Raw genomic sequence first — 16,854 nt, forward strand, 5'->3', positions numbered from 1 at the left:
CACATACAATTATATAAAACTTGTATGGGAAAAATAAACCCCAAATTGAGAGTATTCACTACTCCTGGAGAGGGAAGAAAGAGGAGGGAAAGAGTGAAGACTACAGGCTTCAACTGTGACATTCTTTTTATTTATATAAAAAAAAAATTATATTAAATATATAAACCATATTGCTAAAACCATTCTTCTCTTATAGGTCTCTTCCAGCCGACCAGACCTTTCTGGCTTTGATGAAGATGATAAGGTATGCACCTATGGGCATGGCTGGGTTTTCAGCAGAATCTCAGTCTGGAAAGCTGTGGGATCTTGGTGTGTTTAAAATCTCTGGGCCTTACCTGGTTGATCCTGTCATTTAAAAAAAAAAAAGAAAGAAAGAAAAAGAAAAATCTCTGGGCTTCCCATCTTAATTGTAAGCAAATAACTCTCTCCACAACTCCATTCCCAGATTCAAATACTTGATGTGGTATTGCTATGCACTTTTTTTTTTTTTTTTTTTTTTTGAGACAGAGTTTCACTCTTGTTGCCCAGGCCGGAGTGCAGTGGCACGATTTTGGCTCACTGTAACTTCCGCCTCCCTGGTTCAAGTGGTTCTCCTGCCTCAGCCTCCCAAGTAGCTGGGATTATAGTGGTTTGCCACCACACCTGGCTAATTTTGTATTTTTAGTAGAGATGGGGTTTTGCCATGTTGGCCAGGCTGGTCTCGAACTTCTGACCTCAGGTGATTGATGCGCCTTGGCCTCCCAAAGTGTTGGGATTACAGGCGTGAGCCACCATGCCCAGCTAATTGCTACGCACTTTCAGTATTACGTTGTTACTTACCATGATAAGTTCCATACCAGGACAGTACCACAGATAATTGAATAAATATCTGTGTGTTTGTGGGTTTAACTCTAAATGATTGGAGAAGGTGTTACATCCACCATAGCATAATCAAAATTATTTCAAATGGATAAAACGAGATTTAAAATTAAGGACAGATTGCAACATTATCTTATTCAACAAATATTTCTTGAATGCATATTATATATGAGTTACTGTGCTAGAGACTAGATCCAAAAGGTATAAGCACAGATTTATGTCCTTAAGAAGTTTAAAATTTAGTCCTCAGAGGCAATCAACTTCTGAGAAGTTGAAATAAGATTAAGTAAGCTCGTATGATATGCCAGAGTTTTCTCTATTTTGTATATCAATACTTTATGCCTATTTGAAACTTCTAAATCTCAAATATAGGTAGAGTAACCACACTGCCAAATTTGCCTTGGACAGTCCCAGCTGTGCCTGCTACCTAGGCAGAATTACTGATGGAACAGTTGTCCTCTGAGAGTGTTTCAATTTGGTCATTAAATTACCAAGTCACTCTGGATATATGCCACATTGCTCAAAGTGACTACCTTTGGGGAGGAAGGAAGATGAATGGGACCAAAAGATTACACTACATTTGTAATAATTTTATTAAACCTTTGAGCAAATATAATAAAATATTAACGTTTACTCACTCTGGGTATACCTTGGGTATGACAGTATTTTTAACAATATTCAGCCCTTTTCTGTATATTTGACATATTTCATAATAAAAATAAGAGCATATACTGCCATTAAAAAAAATAGAAGAAACTCCAACCTGGGCTTTGTTTCTCATTTTAGAGTGACTCAATTACAGTTAACTCGTATTTTTACCTTGTAGGGTTGGCCAGAGAACCAGATGGACATGTCTGACTACAGCTCCAGTTACCAAGATGTAGCATGTTATGGAACTTTACCCAGGGATTCTCCTCGAAGGAATAAAGAAGGCAGTGGTGAGATTATTTTGCAGTGATATTTCTTTGTAATTACTTAGAAAAAGCGTGAAAAAATGTCTTTCATTAATGGCATATAATAAGGTATGGAGCTGATATTCTAATTAACTAAATGATTCAAAACTGTCTTACTGAATGGAACATATCACGTTCACTTATTTATTTTTGTTTTGTATCCAACATATCACTCAAATAGGCTTTTTGTATATCACTTTAGAACTTCCAAATCATTTTTCATATATCATTTCCTGACTTTGAAGTCCAGTTTTGAGACACACGCAAATCCTATTATTTTCTACCAGAAGAATATCCAGCTCTGTCATGTTTGTGTACTGAAAGGAATTTTTAAAAGAACATGACTTTGATTCATAAAGCAGTTTTCAAAAATGATACCCAAAATGAGTTTGATTCATGGTAACATTATTACCTAAATTATGTAGTCTACCAGTGCCTTAATGGGAACTGTATTCTTTGGCCACATGTATCAGTTCTGTTACCTTATACCTTATATCAGTAGGTAAAATATAAGGTGTATTTGCCATTATACTAGCAAATTGGAAAGGGAGGAAAGAGGCCAAAGAGATAAGAAATGATACAAGCAAGAAAGAATTGTCCTCTCTTAGTCATATAGAGCAGGGTGGCCCAATGGGGGAGAAAAAAGAGGCTCGCAAGAAAATTTACACAGTATTAATTCATTGAGTACTTATTGAGCCTCTACTTTCTGTCTTAAAATATAATTATGGAAATAAGATACACAGAAAATAAGATGTTAAATGATAAGGTGCCAAAATGAACATGCAGATAATAAGGGCTGTGAGAATTCAGAGAAATGGAAAATCAGCATGAGCTGAAATTGGTCTGGTTAGTGGTGCTTAAGCTGGATCTTGAAAAGAGTGAAGAAATTTGGTATCTCACCTTGTTCACACACACTAGCACTTTAGTAACTCTTTGTGACTTCACAGATTTATCTCTATTCTTGCCTACATCTGTTCCATAGTTTTTTGGGGTTTTTTGTTTGGTTTTTTTTTTTTTGGTTTTTTGTTTTTGTTTTTAGACAGGGTCTCTCTCTGTCTTGCCCAGTCTGGAGTGCAGTGGCACCGCTATAACTCACTGCAGCCTCAACCCCTGGGGCTCAAGCAATCTTCTCGCCTCAGCCTCCTGAGTAGCAAGTCCAGCAGGTGCACACCACCATGCCTGGCTATCTGTTTATTTATTTTTTTACAGACTGGTCTCCCTATGTTGCACAGGGTGGGCGTACCTCTGTTTTAATGTTTAGCCAAATATTAGCCTATGAATTTCATTGTTCTCCTAGATATTCCCATGGCTGGGTCATTGCCTCATTTCCTATGTTTTGCTTAAAAAGTATTCAGTATCTGTAACCTCATAACTTCTCATCTTTCCCAGGTTGTACATCAGAGACTCCTCATGCCTTAACTGTCAGCCCTTTTAAAGCATTCTCTCCTCAGCCGCCAAAGTTTTTCAAGCCCCTGATGCCTGTAAAAGAGGAGCATAAGAAAAGGATAGCCCTTGAAGCACGGCCTCTTCTAAGCCAGGAGGTAAATGCTTGACTTGTCTGTACTATGCAGAATAGAGCAGAGTTGTGTCGCCTGTGAAGCAGCAGTGTGCCTTAACAAGCTGAGTGCTGCACGTAGACATGCATGGTCATCACTCCATGGATCCCGTTCTGGAATTCCTCTTTCTGAAGCATGCAGAGTCATGGTAGAATCTCTTGTTTGTTATTGCTGCTATGGTTTTATTTCTTTGTGTTTATGGCTTTTCAAAGTATTTTTTTATGTTTCAAGTGAGAAAGATGTTTTCTAGGTGTTTTGAAAAGATTAAAGGCCTTTTTTAAAAGTATTTTTCTTTTTTGTCTTTTTGGGATTTCTAATTTTGTTTTTTATAGAGATAGGGTCTTGCTATGTTGCCCAGGCTGGTCTTAAACTCCTGGCCTCAAGTGATCCTTTTGCCCCAGTCTCCCAAGGCACTGGGATTACAGGCGTGAGCCATTGTACCTGGTCAAAAGGCGGTTTTTTTAAAATAAGACTAATTATGCCTTTTGCCACAGAATCTGTTTATTCCTGTCATATTTCTCCAGTAGTTTAACTCTGGCCTGCAGAATTGGCTGCTGCATTACTCACATGTAATAAGAGTGTTAGCACTGCTTTTCTAACTTGCATGTACTTAATATGTATTTTGGCCGTCGTCGTCTTTGTGTGTGATGCATCTGTGTGTCTTAACCTTTGCAGAGCATGCCTCCACCTCAGGCACATAACCCTGGCTGCATTGTACCCTCAGGAAGCAATGGCAGCAGCATGCCAGTAGAACACAATAGCAAACGTGAGAAGAAGATTGTAAGTTCCGGAACCATTTCTGTCATATTGCCTGGTGGTGGGTTTAAGGCCCTTTCACAGACAATCATCCAAGTGCTAGAAAAAATTAAGTCTTTGTCTTAAAGAAAATAAAAGGTCTTTGTCTTAAAGAAAATAAAAAGGTCTTTGTCTTAAAGAAAATAAAAATGTGACCATTGGTAATGATATTTTGCATGGATGTGGCCATGACCTACAGTTTTATTTTATTTATTTATTTTTTGCTTAAGTTTGTTTAGAAAAAGGGAGAAAGGCACTTTTATTGCTTCTGCTGTTTATAAAAAGTGTAACAAAGAGATCTCTTCAACTAATACCGAAATCTTTCTAATGTGCCTATACATATTGCCCAGACTCTGAAGTTAATCTACCTAGAGGAATTGCACTTACTGGGAGCAAGTAATCATGCATTTAGCTGTGGATATGTTTGGAAGCTTTTTTATGTTGCCTGATGCTATTGCCAAGATAATTCTGTAGTTAGAGCTGCACTAAAGTCTATCATAATCACCCTTCATCATCTCACTGTCTAAGGTAGCCTTTGTTAATTAGCTGGCAAAATATATTCCAATACCTTGGTGCCAGCCTTGCATTCAGGATGGCTTATGTATATTTTGCCACAGGTAGGTTGAAACTCTACCTGCAAAACCTCATTCCTTAGCACTTGGTTTTAAAATTATAAATTTGAGATATAGTTTTAAAAACACTGCATACCTGGCACCTTAGGTTATAAATTATACCTCAATTTACAAAAAAAAATAAAATAAAAAAATAAACCTGTTTATTCTCAAGCCTGGAAAGAATTCTCTCATTTTTTTTGTCTCAGCTTTCACCCTCCTGTGGCTTCCTAGGCTTTGAAAAAGTAAAACCACCTCAGGGAGACAGGAGACTGCTTGATGTTTATGTCACATCTGATCGTCTCTATTGGGAAGAATGTAGAGAGTCTCATTTCCCAGTGACACCCTGTCACACCCATTCCCAAGGCTCATTAATGTGAGATCCTTTAACAGTTCCTAACGCACACTGTGTGAGAACTAACTCACTGCAGCTGAATCCGGATGTGCAGTTGGCCACCCACCTGCATGCTTGGGGTGCGGGTGGATCTTCAGAAACAACCTTCTCATTCCTAACGTGAAGAAAGAAGAAAAGCACCATTTTCCCTCCATTTCTTCATCTCTCTTCCCCTCCTCTGCCTTTGGTTTCTCCCTGTCCCTCTATCCCAATGTCCCGTCCTAGTTCTTCATGGAGAAGAGTCTGCACATTAATAGCTGCTCCTTCATCTCTCCAAATCTTACTGAGCTGTTCCCTCACTTACCTGACCACCCCCTGCTCAATTAATAAGGGCTGCATTGTGGGCTAAAAAGGCCAAATGACTAGTTTGTTCCCCTGCCAATTCTCTGGCTCTGTGTCTGATTGGATCTGGTTATTGGCATGCCACTTACCCCTGTGGTACACAGCCACTCCATTTAAACCTATTGCAACAATACATTTTGGTACAACACCATCAAGAGACTGCTGAATGACCCTTCTGGACTGTTCAGCAGATAGTTTCACAGTTCACAGAGCTAGGTTCATGTTTTCTTCAATTTCCCTTTGATATTTTAAAATAAAGCCCATCTCAGGGCTTTCAGCTAGCAGAGGGAAGGATGAAACCAGATTCCCTTGACCCAGGAAGTCTCGAGCAGCAGTTAGACTCTATGACTGAATGCACCGTGGAGTACAGTAAGGAGGATTTGATGGTGTTATTGTTCTTGCTGGAGTCTTACTTGAAAAAGCTGTCTCGACTCTCCATAGGAAACGGGCTTGCTGAGCACCCTGCACCCAAGAGGCATTTGGGCTCTTTAACTCATTCCAGATAGCAGTTTTTCAGGGTGTTTTGGTAGAGTTTAAGTGCATTGTTCGTTTGACCTGAGGTTCTTGTTTCTCCTTGGGAAATGTTAATTTTATTTTTTCTCTTATAAATGGGTATAAACTGTTTTCTTCCTTTGTGACTAATTCACGTTCTTTTCTCTTCCACTCTTTCACAGTCAGAGTGACTCAGTTCACACTGATGAGGAGAGTTTGAAATCATTCTTGAGAAGGACAGTATCAAGACATTGTTCCTGTTATTGTTTAACCCACCTAATTACCATAGTAACTTAGATGTACTTCATGTCTCGTATGACTTAAGACAGAAGCAACAATATGCTTTTGGAGTCTTTTTAAGTCATAAAGCATAGAGAATAGCAGAAAGTCAGTGATTTTTTTCCCAGTATCCACACGACCCTTCTATTAGGTCTTGCATAGATAGCATGTGGTTTATTCCTCTCGTTTACAGAAGAAGAAACAAAGGGTTATAATTGTTCAGCAACTTCCTTAAGGTCTCACAGTTTATGAGAGCATAAGACCAAAGAGCCCCATTCCTCAGCATAATTGAGGGGACTCCAGTGACTCCAGGTGCTTCCAAAAATAGTGCAGTTCCAGTATGCCCTGCAGCTGCTCTTCAAAGCGCTCACTCCTCAGTACCATGGACAGAAGTACTGGAGCCCTTGGCTGGTACAGTTCTGCAAACAGAGACCTCTGGTGAACAGCACGACATGATTATAATAGGAGTGGAAATTGCATTAATCAAGGAAAGTCCTTACAAAGAGTCACTGCTTTAATGTGGATTTCAATCCCTTTTTAAAATCAAGGTGTTTTCTCTATAGGTAAATATCAGCTGCATAAGTTAAATTGCAAAACTCAAATGAAGACTGTAGATATAGAGAAGCTTGAGAACTTGACTCCATGTACCACTTTAGATAGGCTTTTAATTATCTTTGTCTTTAAGACATTGTAGGAAGGTGTTTAGTTTATTCTTAAGATATAATGAGAAATGATGTTTCTGGTATAAAAAGTCTAAACCAAACTCCTTCAAAATACAAGTTCAAGCCAATTAAATCCTCCCTTAATTGGCAATAACTCTTTCAATCTCCTTTTAAGTATTGGAAAATGTTTAATCTCTACTAAGTTTTCCTTTTTCTGGAAGAAGCTGTCCCTACTGTTTTAGTCTTTCCCTCTGGGCTTTATGGGTTATTTTCCCCACTGTGAACTGCTCCCTATTTGAACTTCATCTCTTGGGGCTTTGTAGATTCTTAGTTTTATTAATGTCATTCTAATCCTTTAGGAATAATTTATTATCTTTGATAAATTTACAACTATTTCCACTCAATAAATTCATGATTACATATTTCATTCAGCAAAATTGTATTTTAGGATAACAGGCCTTTCCTTGGTCTCAAGAAGAAATAACTTCAAGCGTATACTTCCAGATTACTAATTCTCATTTTTAAATTTGATTTTCCTTGCAGTAAATAACTTTTTAGTAATTAATTATAGTAAATAGTAATTTAGTAATTAATTGCATCAGGTATGCTTGGACTTGGAGAATTGTGTTTCTTTGCCAGCTTAAATCAAAAGGAAATAGAAGAGATACAAACACTTGAAATTTAATTTTGTGCCAGGTGCAGTGGCTCACACCTGTAATCCCAGCACTTTGGAAGGCCAAGGCAGGCAGATCGCCTGAGGTCAGGAGTTCGAGACCAGCCTGGCCAACATGGTGAAATTCGTCTCTACTAAAAATACAAACTTAGCCAGGCATGGTGGCAGGCACCTGTAATCCCAGCTACTCGGGAGGCTGAGGCAGGAGAATCTAGAAAATATAGGCAAAGGCTACTGGTTCACACAATTCTGTTTAATTTTTGTTCCTTCACCAACATTCTCCCCAACCCTAGGAAAGAATGTTCCACCCTACTTTTTTGATAATGCTACTTAATTTAGAATGCAGATAAAGATAAGATGGGAAGAGATTAGTGTTGCCAAAAATTTTGTTTTGCCAGTTTCAAGAACTTTATCACTGATATTTGATATTCATCTTTGATTAACAGCTAAGGAATTAAGATCGCCAATTCCTTTACACATTTATTTTCAGTCACATTTTTACAACTAAGTTATAAAAACAATTATTTTAAAAGCTGAGAAGCATTTAAAAGAGTATTAAACTTTTTTGAGGTATGTAGAATCTTGAGATGCAAAAGAAAATATTACTACTAATCTAAACAGATGAAATTTATGTTCATTTGTGAACACATATATGCCACGCCTTGAAGATATCGCCCTCCCCCCACACACCTTGATTAAAATGCAAATTTATGGGCCAGATACAGTGGCTCACACTTGTAATCCCACCTACTCGGGAGGCAGAGATTGGAGGACTGCTTGAGCCCAGGAGTTTGAGGCTGCAGTGAGCTACAGTTGCATCACTGCACACTAACCTGAGTGACAGAGCGGGACCCCTGTCTGTAAATAAATAAATAAAAATAAATAAATCCTAGCCAGGCACTGTGGCTCACGCCTATAATCCCAGCACTTTGGGAGGCTGAGGCAGGTGGATCACCTGAGGTTGGGAGTTCGAGACCAGCCTGACCAACATGGAGAAACCTCGTCTCTACTAAAAATACAAAATTAGCCTAGCATGGTGGTGCATGCCTGTAATCACAGCTACTCAGGAGGCTGAGGCAGGAGAATCACTTGAACCTGGGAGGTGGAGGTTGCGGTGAGCTGAGATCACGCCATTGCACTCCAGCCTGGGCAACAAGAGTGAAACTCCGTCTCTAAATAAATAAATAAATAAATAAATAAATAAATCTTAAAAATAAAATAGGTACATTAACAAAATGCAAACGTAATGAGTAAGGTTGATGTTTTGGTTCCAGGTCTTTACCTGCACCTAGTAGTTATAATTGTACAGATGCTTTAAACTGGATGACCAATGAAAGAAAGCTAACTGTTTTTGAGGTGTCTAAGTTTACCTGTGAATGAACTTTTTATCCATCCATGCAGAGTCCAGGATTGTTCTAAGAGCAAGGACGCAAAGTTGTAATTCTCTGGGGAGGGACCATGCCTTCTTTTGCTCATCATTGCTATTCCCAAGTCCTTAGGACAATGGCTGCCATGTAGTGGATGTTCAGTGTGTATTTGTTGAATGAAAGACACATTTCAAAAGCAATATTTGTGATTTCATTAGGTGCTTCGGAGATTAATTAGAAATGGCTAGAGAGTTTATCAGTTACTTTATTTGGTCTTAAAATGCCCACATTTTTTCTACCAAATATAAAAGAGTCATTCATTTGAAGAGAGACTGGGGAATTGGTGACACCCACTTTTGCATGTATTTACCAATTTTTATGAACAGGGTTTGAAAACTGTTTTACAAAGGAGATTTTCATTTAAACTTTACTATGCCTTTTTCACCTTCTAGCCAAACCTTCTACTCATACTTCTCAAAGATCCTAGAAGACGGTAGTTGTCAGATTGTTAGTATTTTATAGCCTTACAATATTTAGCATAATATAAGAATGACTGTTGAAATTGTGTTTTTTGCCCTTTTGCAGTTGGGTTCTTTGTTTTACTCCCTTTTCCCCCGTAAAATAGCTGAGAAACTTTTTACAAATTACCTTAACTACCTGCACTTTGCTTCCCAAGGTGAAGATTCTAAAGACAAATGGAGTGGTTCTTCTCTGCTTCTGCCTGTTTCTCTGCTCATTTAATGAGAAAGAGAAAACATCACAACTAAAAACTAATTTTGAATAACTAATAAAATGTCCACTGCATTTCAGTTCCATTTTTTCTCTTAAACCAGGGAAGGAATGATTTCTAACTAGCACTGAGTGAGCCTTTAAGAACTAAATCCCATTCATATTAGATGGTAAGGGGGTTATACTCACAGGTCTCTGAGAATACTGATATACCTATGTCTGCAATAGGTGACAAGATCTGGCCAAATTTGGAAAGACAAAAAGAAAACACTGAACACCATGTGAATGTGAATGCCTTTAACAACCAAGTATTTAAAACTTATCTCAACAGTACAGTTGCTACAAGGAGCTAATGACTGACTTTTGCTTCACTTCTATAGGACTCTGAGGAGGAAGAAAATGAGCTGGAAGCTATTAATAGGAAGCTAATAAGTTCACAGCCTTATGTACCTGTGGAGTTTGCTGACTTCAGTGTTTACAATGCCAGCTTGGAGAACAGGGAATGGTTTTCCTCTAAAGTAGATCTGTCAAACTCACGGGTCTTGGAGAAAGAAGTGTCCCGTAGCCCTACCACCAGCAGTATTACCAGTGGCTACTTTTCCCACAGTGCCTCCAATGCCACCCTGTCTGACATGGTGGTCCCTTCTAGTGACAGCTCAGACCAGCTGGCCGTTCAGACAAAGGATGCAGACTCCACCGAGCACTCCACACCATCGCTTGTGCATGATTTCAGGCCATCCTCAAACAAAGAGTTGACAGAAGTCGAAAAAGGCTTGGTAAAGGACAAGATAATTATGGTGCCGCTCAAGGAAAACAGTGCCTTAGTCAAAGGGAGCCCGTCATCCCAGAGCATCCCTGAGAAAAACTCCAAATCACTGTGCAGGACTGGCTCATGTTCAGAACTAGATGGCTCAGTTCAGAACTGCCCCAGCAAAATTAGCCAGCCAGCCAGGGGATTCTGCCCCAGGGAGGTGACGGTAGAACACACCACCAGCATCCTTGAAGACCATTCTTTCACAGAATTTATGGGAGTGTCAGAGGGAAAAGATTTTGATGGTTTGACAGATTCTTCTGCTGGAGAGCTTTCCAGTAGGAGGAACCTACCAAATAAAACAGGCAGCAAGACTGTCTCCGATGGGCTCCACCACCCCAGCCAGCTGCATTCCAAGTTAGAGAATGACCAGGTAATAATTCCAGAGGCAGCCCTTTGGGTTATGTGCTGTCGATGAGTATGTCTAACTGTATGCCAACCCCAGAGGCCCTTCACCACAGCAACTTGGTAGGAAATATTCATCCAGATGTTTCTGACAGCAAAGATGAGCCCACAAAGAAGCAGGCTCACTTCCTGCACAGCTGTCTCTGTCAGAGAGCAAGTCTGTTTTGGGAACTAGAATGCAACTGTGAAATTATAGGACCAGTGGATTTTCTTTACCTGGTATATGGGTTGGTATTGAATTAAGTGTTAAGATGGATAAGGATCAATCTCATATTCGTTCCCTGAGATGTTTAGTTACCAGCTTTCCCAAAGTATTCTGGTAGCATCTACCATATTTCATCAGATCTGTGATTCCTTTGATTGTTATATGATCCATTATTTTTTGTATCATTAAGAAAAAATACTGCCAGGTAAACTTTATCATATCAACAGTTGTAAGACATCCCAATTTCAGAGATGGTAAAATGTGGAAAGAAAAACATATATATCGTAGAATTGGAAAAAGACAGTCGTTTGGTGCCCATAGGTGAAAAGTGCTTTGGGGTGGTATAGGCAAATTCCACCAGCAGTTGAAGTTTGGACTTTGGAAGTAACTCAGGTTAGTTGATAATATTGGTTAATTTTCTCTTTTTTTTTTGAGATGGAGTATCACTTTCACTCTGTCACCCAGGCTGCAGTGCAGTGACACGATCTTGGCTCCTTGCAACCTCCACCTCCCTGGCTCAAGTAATCCTCCTGCCTCAGCCTCCTATGTAGCTGGGACTACAGGCACGTGCCAGCACACCTGGCTAATTTTTTTGTATTTTCACCATGTTGGCCAGGCTGGTCTCAAACTTCTGACGTCAGGTGATCCATCTGCCTTGGCCTCCCAAAGTGCTGGGATTACAGGCGTGAGCCACTGTGCCTGATCAATATTGGTTAATTTTCATATGAGAACAAAATGAGCTTTTGCCACTATTCCTAAGGAAAATCACAAATTACATAAATAAGAGATATTCTGCTTCTGAGTATTCTGCTCTGAAGTGCCACCATTGATTCGCCTTCACATTCATTTGTTTGGTCCCCCAACTGTAAAAGGTATGGGAGAGTCATGGTTTAGCAAAATAAAGAACTGACAGAGCTAGAAAGAGGCTTGGTAAAAGTAAGATAATCATGGTGCTACTCTATCCCTTTGTTTTGCTGAGCAAGTTATTCCATTGATGTGGCTTTTTGTCCCAACGCTTTTGCCCCTGCTTTCCATACCAGCCCTTAAAATTTCAGTGTATGGTCATTTATACAGCATACTCATTACTGAACTGCCAAAACCTAAACAGTCATCTCTGACAAGAAGAAAAAGACTTCCTTTCCTGACATAAGAATAATAATGGTCACTCACCACTGTTCTTGCAAGCAATACATGCATTTGTTTAGGTCTTCAACTTTCTTTACCTGGACTAAAGCAGAAGCTGCACGGCTGGTATACATCAGCTTGTCAACCCTTGTTTGTCAAGAAGGCCAGTGTCAAAGACTCTTTAATTCTTTGGTGTAAGATTAGGTTTGCTTCGGCCGGACACAGTGGCTCACGCCTGTAATCCCAGCACTTTGAGAGGCCAAGACGGGCAAATCATGAGGTCAGGAGATCGAGACCATCCTGGCTAACACGACGAAACCCCATCTCTACTACAAATACAAAAAATTAGCCAGGCGTGGTGGCGGGCATCTGTAGTCCCAGCTACTCAGGAGGCTGAAGCAGGAGAATGGTGTGAACCCAGGAGGTGGAGCTTGCAGTGAGCCGAGATCACACCACTGCACTCCAGCCTGGGCGAGAGTGCAAGACTCCATCTCAAAAAAAAAAAAAGATTAGGTTTGCTTCTCAAACCTAAAGGTGCTACAAACTCTAGGGGCAAGGAGGGTGTGGCAGGCCTCTTAAAAATTCATATTCATGGCCGGGCATGGTGGCTTATGCCTGTAATCCCAGCATTTTGGAAGGATGAGGCGGATGGATTGCCAGAGGTCAGGAGTTCGAGACCAGCCTGGCTAAATGGCGAAACCCCATCTCTACTAAAAATACAAAAATTAGCCAGGCATGGTGGCACACGCTTGTAGTCCCAGCTACTCGGGAGGCTGAGGCAGGAGAATCACTTGAACCCGGGAGGCGGAGGTTGCAGTGAGCCAAGATCGCACCACTGCACTCCAGCCTGGACAATAGAGCAAGACTCCGTCTCAAAAAAAAAAAATTCAAATTCACCTGGGCTTGGTGACTTGCACCTGTAGTTCCAGCTATTCTGGAGGCTGAGGTGGGAAGATCACTGGAGCCCAAGAGCTCAAGACCAGTCTGGACAACAGAGCGAGATCCTATCTCTGTTTAAATAATTTTAAAAATTAAAATTAAAAAAAAAATTCAAATTCCCAGGAGTCACTGCCCTCCAGCCCTAAGATTTTGCTTTATACAGTGTGCAATAGGGGAAATAAGGTATTCACAAAACCTTCCTTCCTCCCCATCCCCTTGTACCCCCATAGAGTAATAGGAGACGGGGTATCTGAGGGCCATACTGTGGGAAGCACTGCCCATGGAAGAGGGAGGAGGAGCAACAACCCCCTTTTTGTTTTCATTGCCTAGATTATTTAGAACCCAACAGGAAAAGATAAGGATTGGAAAGTTTCCAGAATAATGCGTTCCTCCCAGAGATCATGGTTTAAAGTGAAGTTTACAAATGTTATATCAAGATGATGGGATTATAGAGATTTTTCTCCTTTAAAGAGTTTTTAGTCGAGCGAGCGCAGTGGCTCACGCCTGTAATCCCAGCACTTTTGGAGGCTGAGGCGGGTGGATCACCTGAGGTCGCAAGTTTGAGACCAGCCTGACCAACATGGAGAAACTCTGTCTCTACTGAAAACACAAAATTAGCCGGAAGTGGTAGCACATGCCTATAATCCCAGCTACTCAGAAGGCTGAGGCAGGAGAATCTCTCGAACCTGGGAGGCGGAAGTTGCAGTGAGCCGAGATCGCGCCATCGCACTCCAGCCTGGGCAACAAGAGCAAAACTCTATCTCAAAAAAAAAAAAAAAATTTTTTTGGAGCCGGGCACAGTGGCCTGTAGTCCTAACACATTGGGAGTCCACAACAGGAGAATTGCATGAGCCCAGGAGTTTGACACCATCCTGGGCAACATAGCAAGACCCTGTCTCTACAAAAATTTAAGATTTTTTGATTTATAATGTTTTTACTACATTGGTTTTAACAAGTTGTTTTGACAGTTTAAAATTTTTTCTGAGAGGCCGGGTGTGGTGGCTCACGCCTGTAATCCCAGTACTTTGGGAGGCTGAGGCAGGAGAATGGCGTCAACCCGGGAGGTGGAGCTTGCGGTGAGCTGAGATCGCACCACTGCACTCCAGCCTGGGTGACAGAGCGAGATGCCGTCTCAAAAAAAGAAAAAAAAATTTCTGAGAACCATAGTTTGACTTTTGTTCAAACCCCTGATATGACTTAGACTGCACATCCAGAAGTTACTATTTTTTTTTTTTTTAACTTTTACTTTGGGTGTTACTGTCATTACTTTTCCTAGAAACATCACCTCGGGGCTTCTACAGTGTGAATTCCAGCACTGGATTCCATAATAAAACCAATCCTGTGGGTCCCTTTAGGAAGAGCCCCTTGTGGTGGTTGTGGACTGGGCTGAGAGTGGGTGCTGTGGGTGAGGTGGGCGGATGGGGATGAGAAGCATCAACTCACCAGCCTCTGCATTCCAGGGAGGCACGACCTCACGGTGAGAGCCGCAAGCACCCCTTCCTCAGGCCACAGCTTGGCGTCTTTGTTCACCTGGTTACCTTGGGCAAGAACCAGCCCCATCTTTAAAACGCGCTGCCGCCTGGCTGGACCTCAGACCAGAAGCTGGAGAATCTACGCCGTGCACTTCCTGGGCCACCTCCTTTCCCCTCCCCAGCGGGAGAAGCGGCACTTTGTCACTTGGGTGAATCAACAGCCTCTGCTTTTTCCAGAAAGCAAGAGAACTGAAAATCCCGGATTAACTAAGTGACAGTATTTTTGTTTGCACTTACTACACACCTCCACTGTATAGAAACCTCTGCAGATTTCAAGAGACTTTATTCTTGTACAATTTTAATCAGTTCTTACTGTAGAATCTGGAGTCAATGCTCTAATCTGTTTTTTATAAATAATATATATTATGTATATGAAATGTGTATCTATAGTATGTCTGGAGACAGACAAGGCTGCACACTAAAATGCAGATAAAGGTGATTTGTAGAAAATCATAAGGTACTGGACTTTGTTACAAAGCAACTTGGGCGATCTCTTATAACATGAGCAGATGAAAAATATTTTATTGCCTAAGAATGAGCTTGCAAATCCCTCTTTGCAGAAAAGGTTATAGAATGCTGTTCTTTATAACCAAAGAACTTACATAAGACAACATTTTTGCTGTCCACTCTTTTGTATGAACATGTATGTTTGACTGCAAGTTTGGTGCCATAATTCCCTTGGCTACCAAGCCACGTGCTGCCGTTCTCTGTCCTTTGTTTCATAAGCACACTGAGAAATCTCACAGCTATATTCTTTGGTCTTCCACCTGCCCCACCACCTGCTGACTTGACATTGTATTATAACTGTTGACAGTGACTGGGGCTCTGACTCCGTAGTTGCCTGGACCGTGGCTCAGCCCAGCTGGGCAGGTGGAATGAAAAGAGCAGTATTACTGTAAGAAAACACAAGGACAGCCAGGAGTTGTGGTGGCGTGGGTGGGGTGGGAGGTGTTGATTTTTGTGTGTTTTTGTGTGTGTGGTTTTGTTTTGGATTGGTAGGTTTCACTGTGGTGTGGTTTTGCTGTTATTTTGCTTGATTCTGGAAAATGCTGAGGAGACAGACTGAGCTATGAAGTGCAACGGTTCACACTTTACCATGTTTGCAGGAGATGATCGAATACAGATGACCCTGCTGTCATGTCTTCATTTGTAAAATTCTCCTACGAATGGAGACATTGAAGGATTATGTGTATGGAAATTTTTACAAAAGTCCTTTCTGTACCTATTCTGTAGATGCCTGTATAATCGGTCTGGATGTACAGCTATAAATGTGTTGTGAGAGCAAGAGAGAGAGAATGCGTACACAGCCTGCTGTACCTTTTTTCTTTTAAGTTCTTCGAGTTGGTAAATGAGTAAGATATTGGAAACCTTAATGAAAAGCTGCTGTTCATGATTTGTGTGTATAGTGAGCTGACTGTAGTATTTTACTATTGTCTGTTAAAAAAAGAAAAACTGTAATTTATATCCCCTTTCAACTTTATTGTGTTTAATTGGTACAGATTTCTGTGTGTGTGTGTGTGTGTGTGTTTTAGAATACAAACCGTGTAATTCAGATTTTAAAACATCAATTGTTTGTCTTTAATAACCCTGCCTTTAGTTTCAAATCTAACTTACCATATTTCTATGTGTGCATGTCTCTGTAGTGTTAATAATAATATCAGCTAGCATTTATTATGGGTCAACTGTGTATTAGGCACTGTTCTAAACATTTGATATTCATTATCTCATTTAATCCTCACAGCAACAGACCCATAGGTACTGTGGACATTAAGTGTTTGACAGGTGGAAAACTGAGGCAGAGAAGTTACTGATGGAGCTGTAGCAAAGCCAGGATGCAGGCCACACTTTGCTTGTCACTCTCTGTGTTCAGCCTGGTGACATGTCATGGACGGACAGGCCTCTTGAAAACTGGGCACCTTCAGAGGACAGAAGGGTGTGGTGAGTGTCACAAGTTCCAGACAGACCAATCCCATCGTGGTGGAGGGGGGCTATCTGGAGCAGGTAGGACATGGTATGTTACACCTGTTAACGATGCTTAAATCTTTACAGCAAGCAGCAGTGCCCTGCCACCTGTGAAATAGTGGCTGAAAGTAGCTTATCATAAAAATCTTATCTAAAAACAGAAT

General features: G+C 40.7%; 1 protein-coding gene across 17 annotated transcripts in view; it reads left to right on the top strand.

Annotated features, from left to right (window-relative positions):
- Positions 1-16,290, top strand: part of KIF13A (kinesin family member 13A) — a 230,127-nt gene extending 213,837 nt beyond the window's left edge. For 4 of the 17 annotated variants that reach the window (XM_015135607.3, XM_078000922.1, XM_078000924.1 and 1 more), the window contains 6 exons: positions 197-244; positions 1,685-1,796; positions 3,201-3,352; positions 4,043-4,147; positions 10,092-10,895; positions 14,657-16,290. In XM_015135607.3, the coding sequence (XP_014991093.2) occupies positions 197-244; positions 1,685-1,796; positions 3,201-3,352; positions 4,043-4,147; positions 10,092-10,895; positions 14,657-14,677 (1,242 nt within the window). In that variant the 3' untranslated portion in view covers positions 14,678-16,290. Of the gene's footprint in view, positions 1-196; positions 245-1,684; positions 1,797-3,200; positions 3,353-4,042; positions 4,148-4,512; positions 4,555-10,091; positions 10,956-14,656 lie in introns of those variants that run through there. The other 13 variants (XM_015135612.3, XM_078000925.1, XM_078000927.1 and 10 more) reach the window with 4 other exon arrangements.
- Positions 16,291-16,854: the final 564 nt, after the last annotated feature.

This window comes from Macaca mulatta, chromosome 4 (assembly GCF_049350105.2).
Source record: "Macaca mulatta isolate MMU2019108-1 chromosome 4, T2T-MMU8v2.0, whole genome shotgun sequence".
NCBI classification, from domain to species: domain Eukaryota; kingdom Metazoa; phylum Chordata; class Mammalia; order Primates; family Cercopithecidae; genus Macaca; species Macaca mulatta.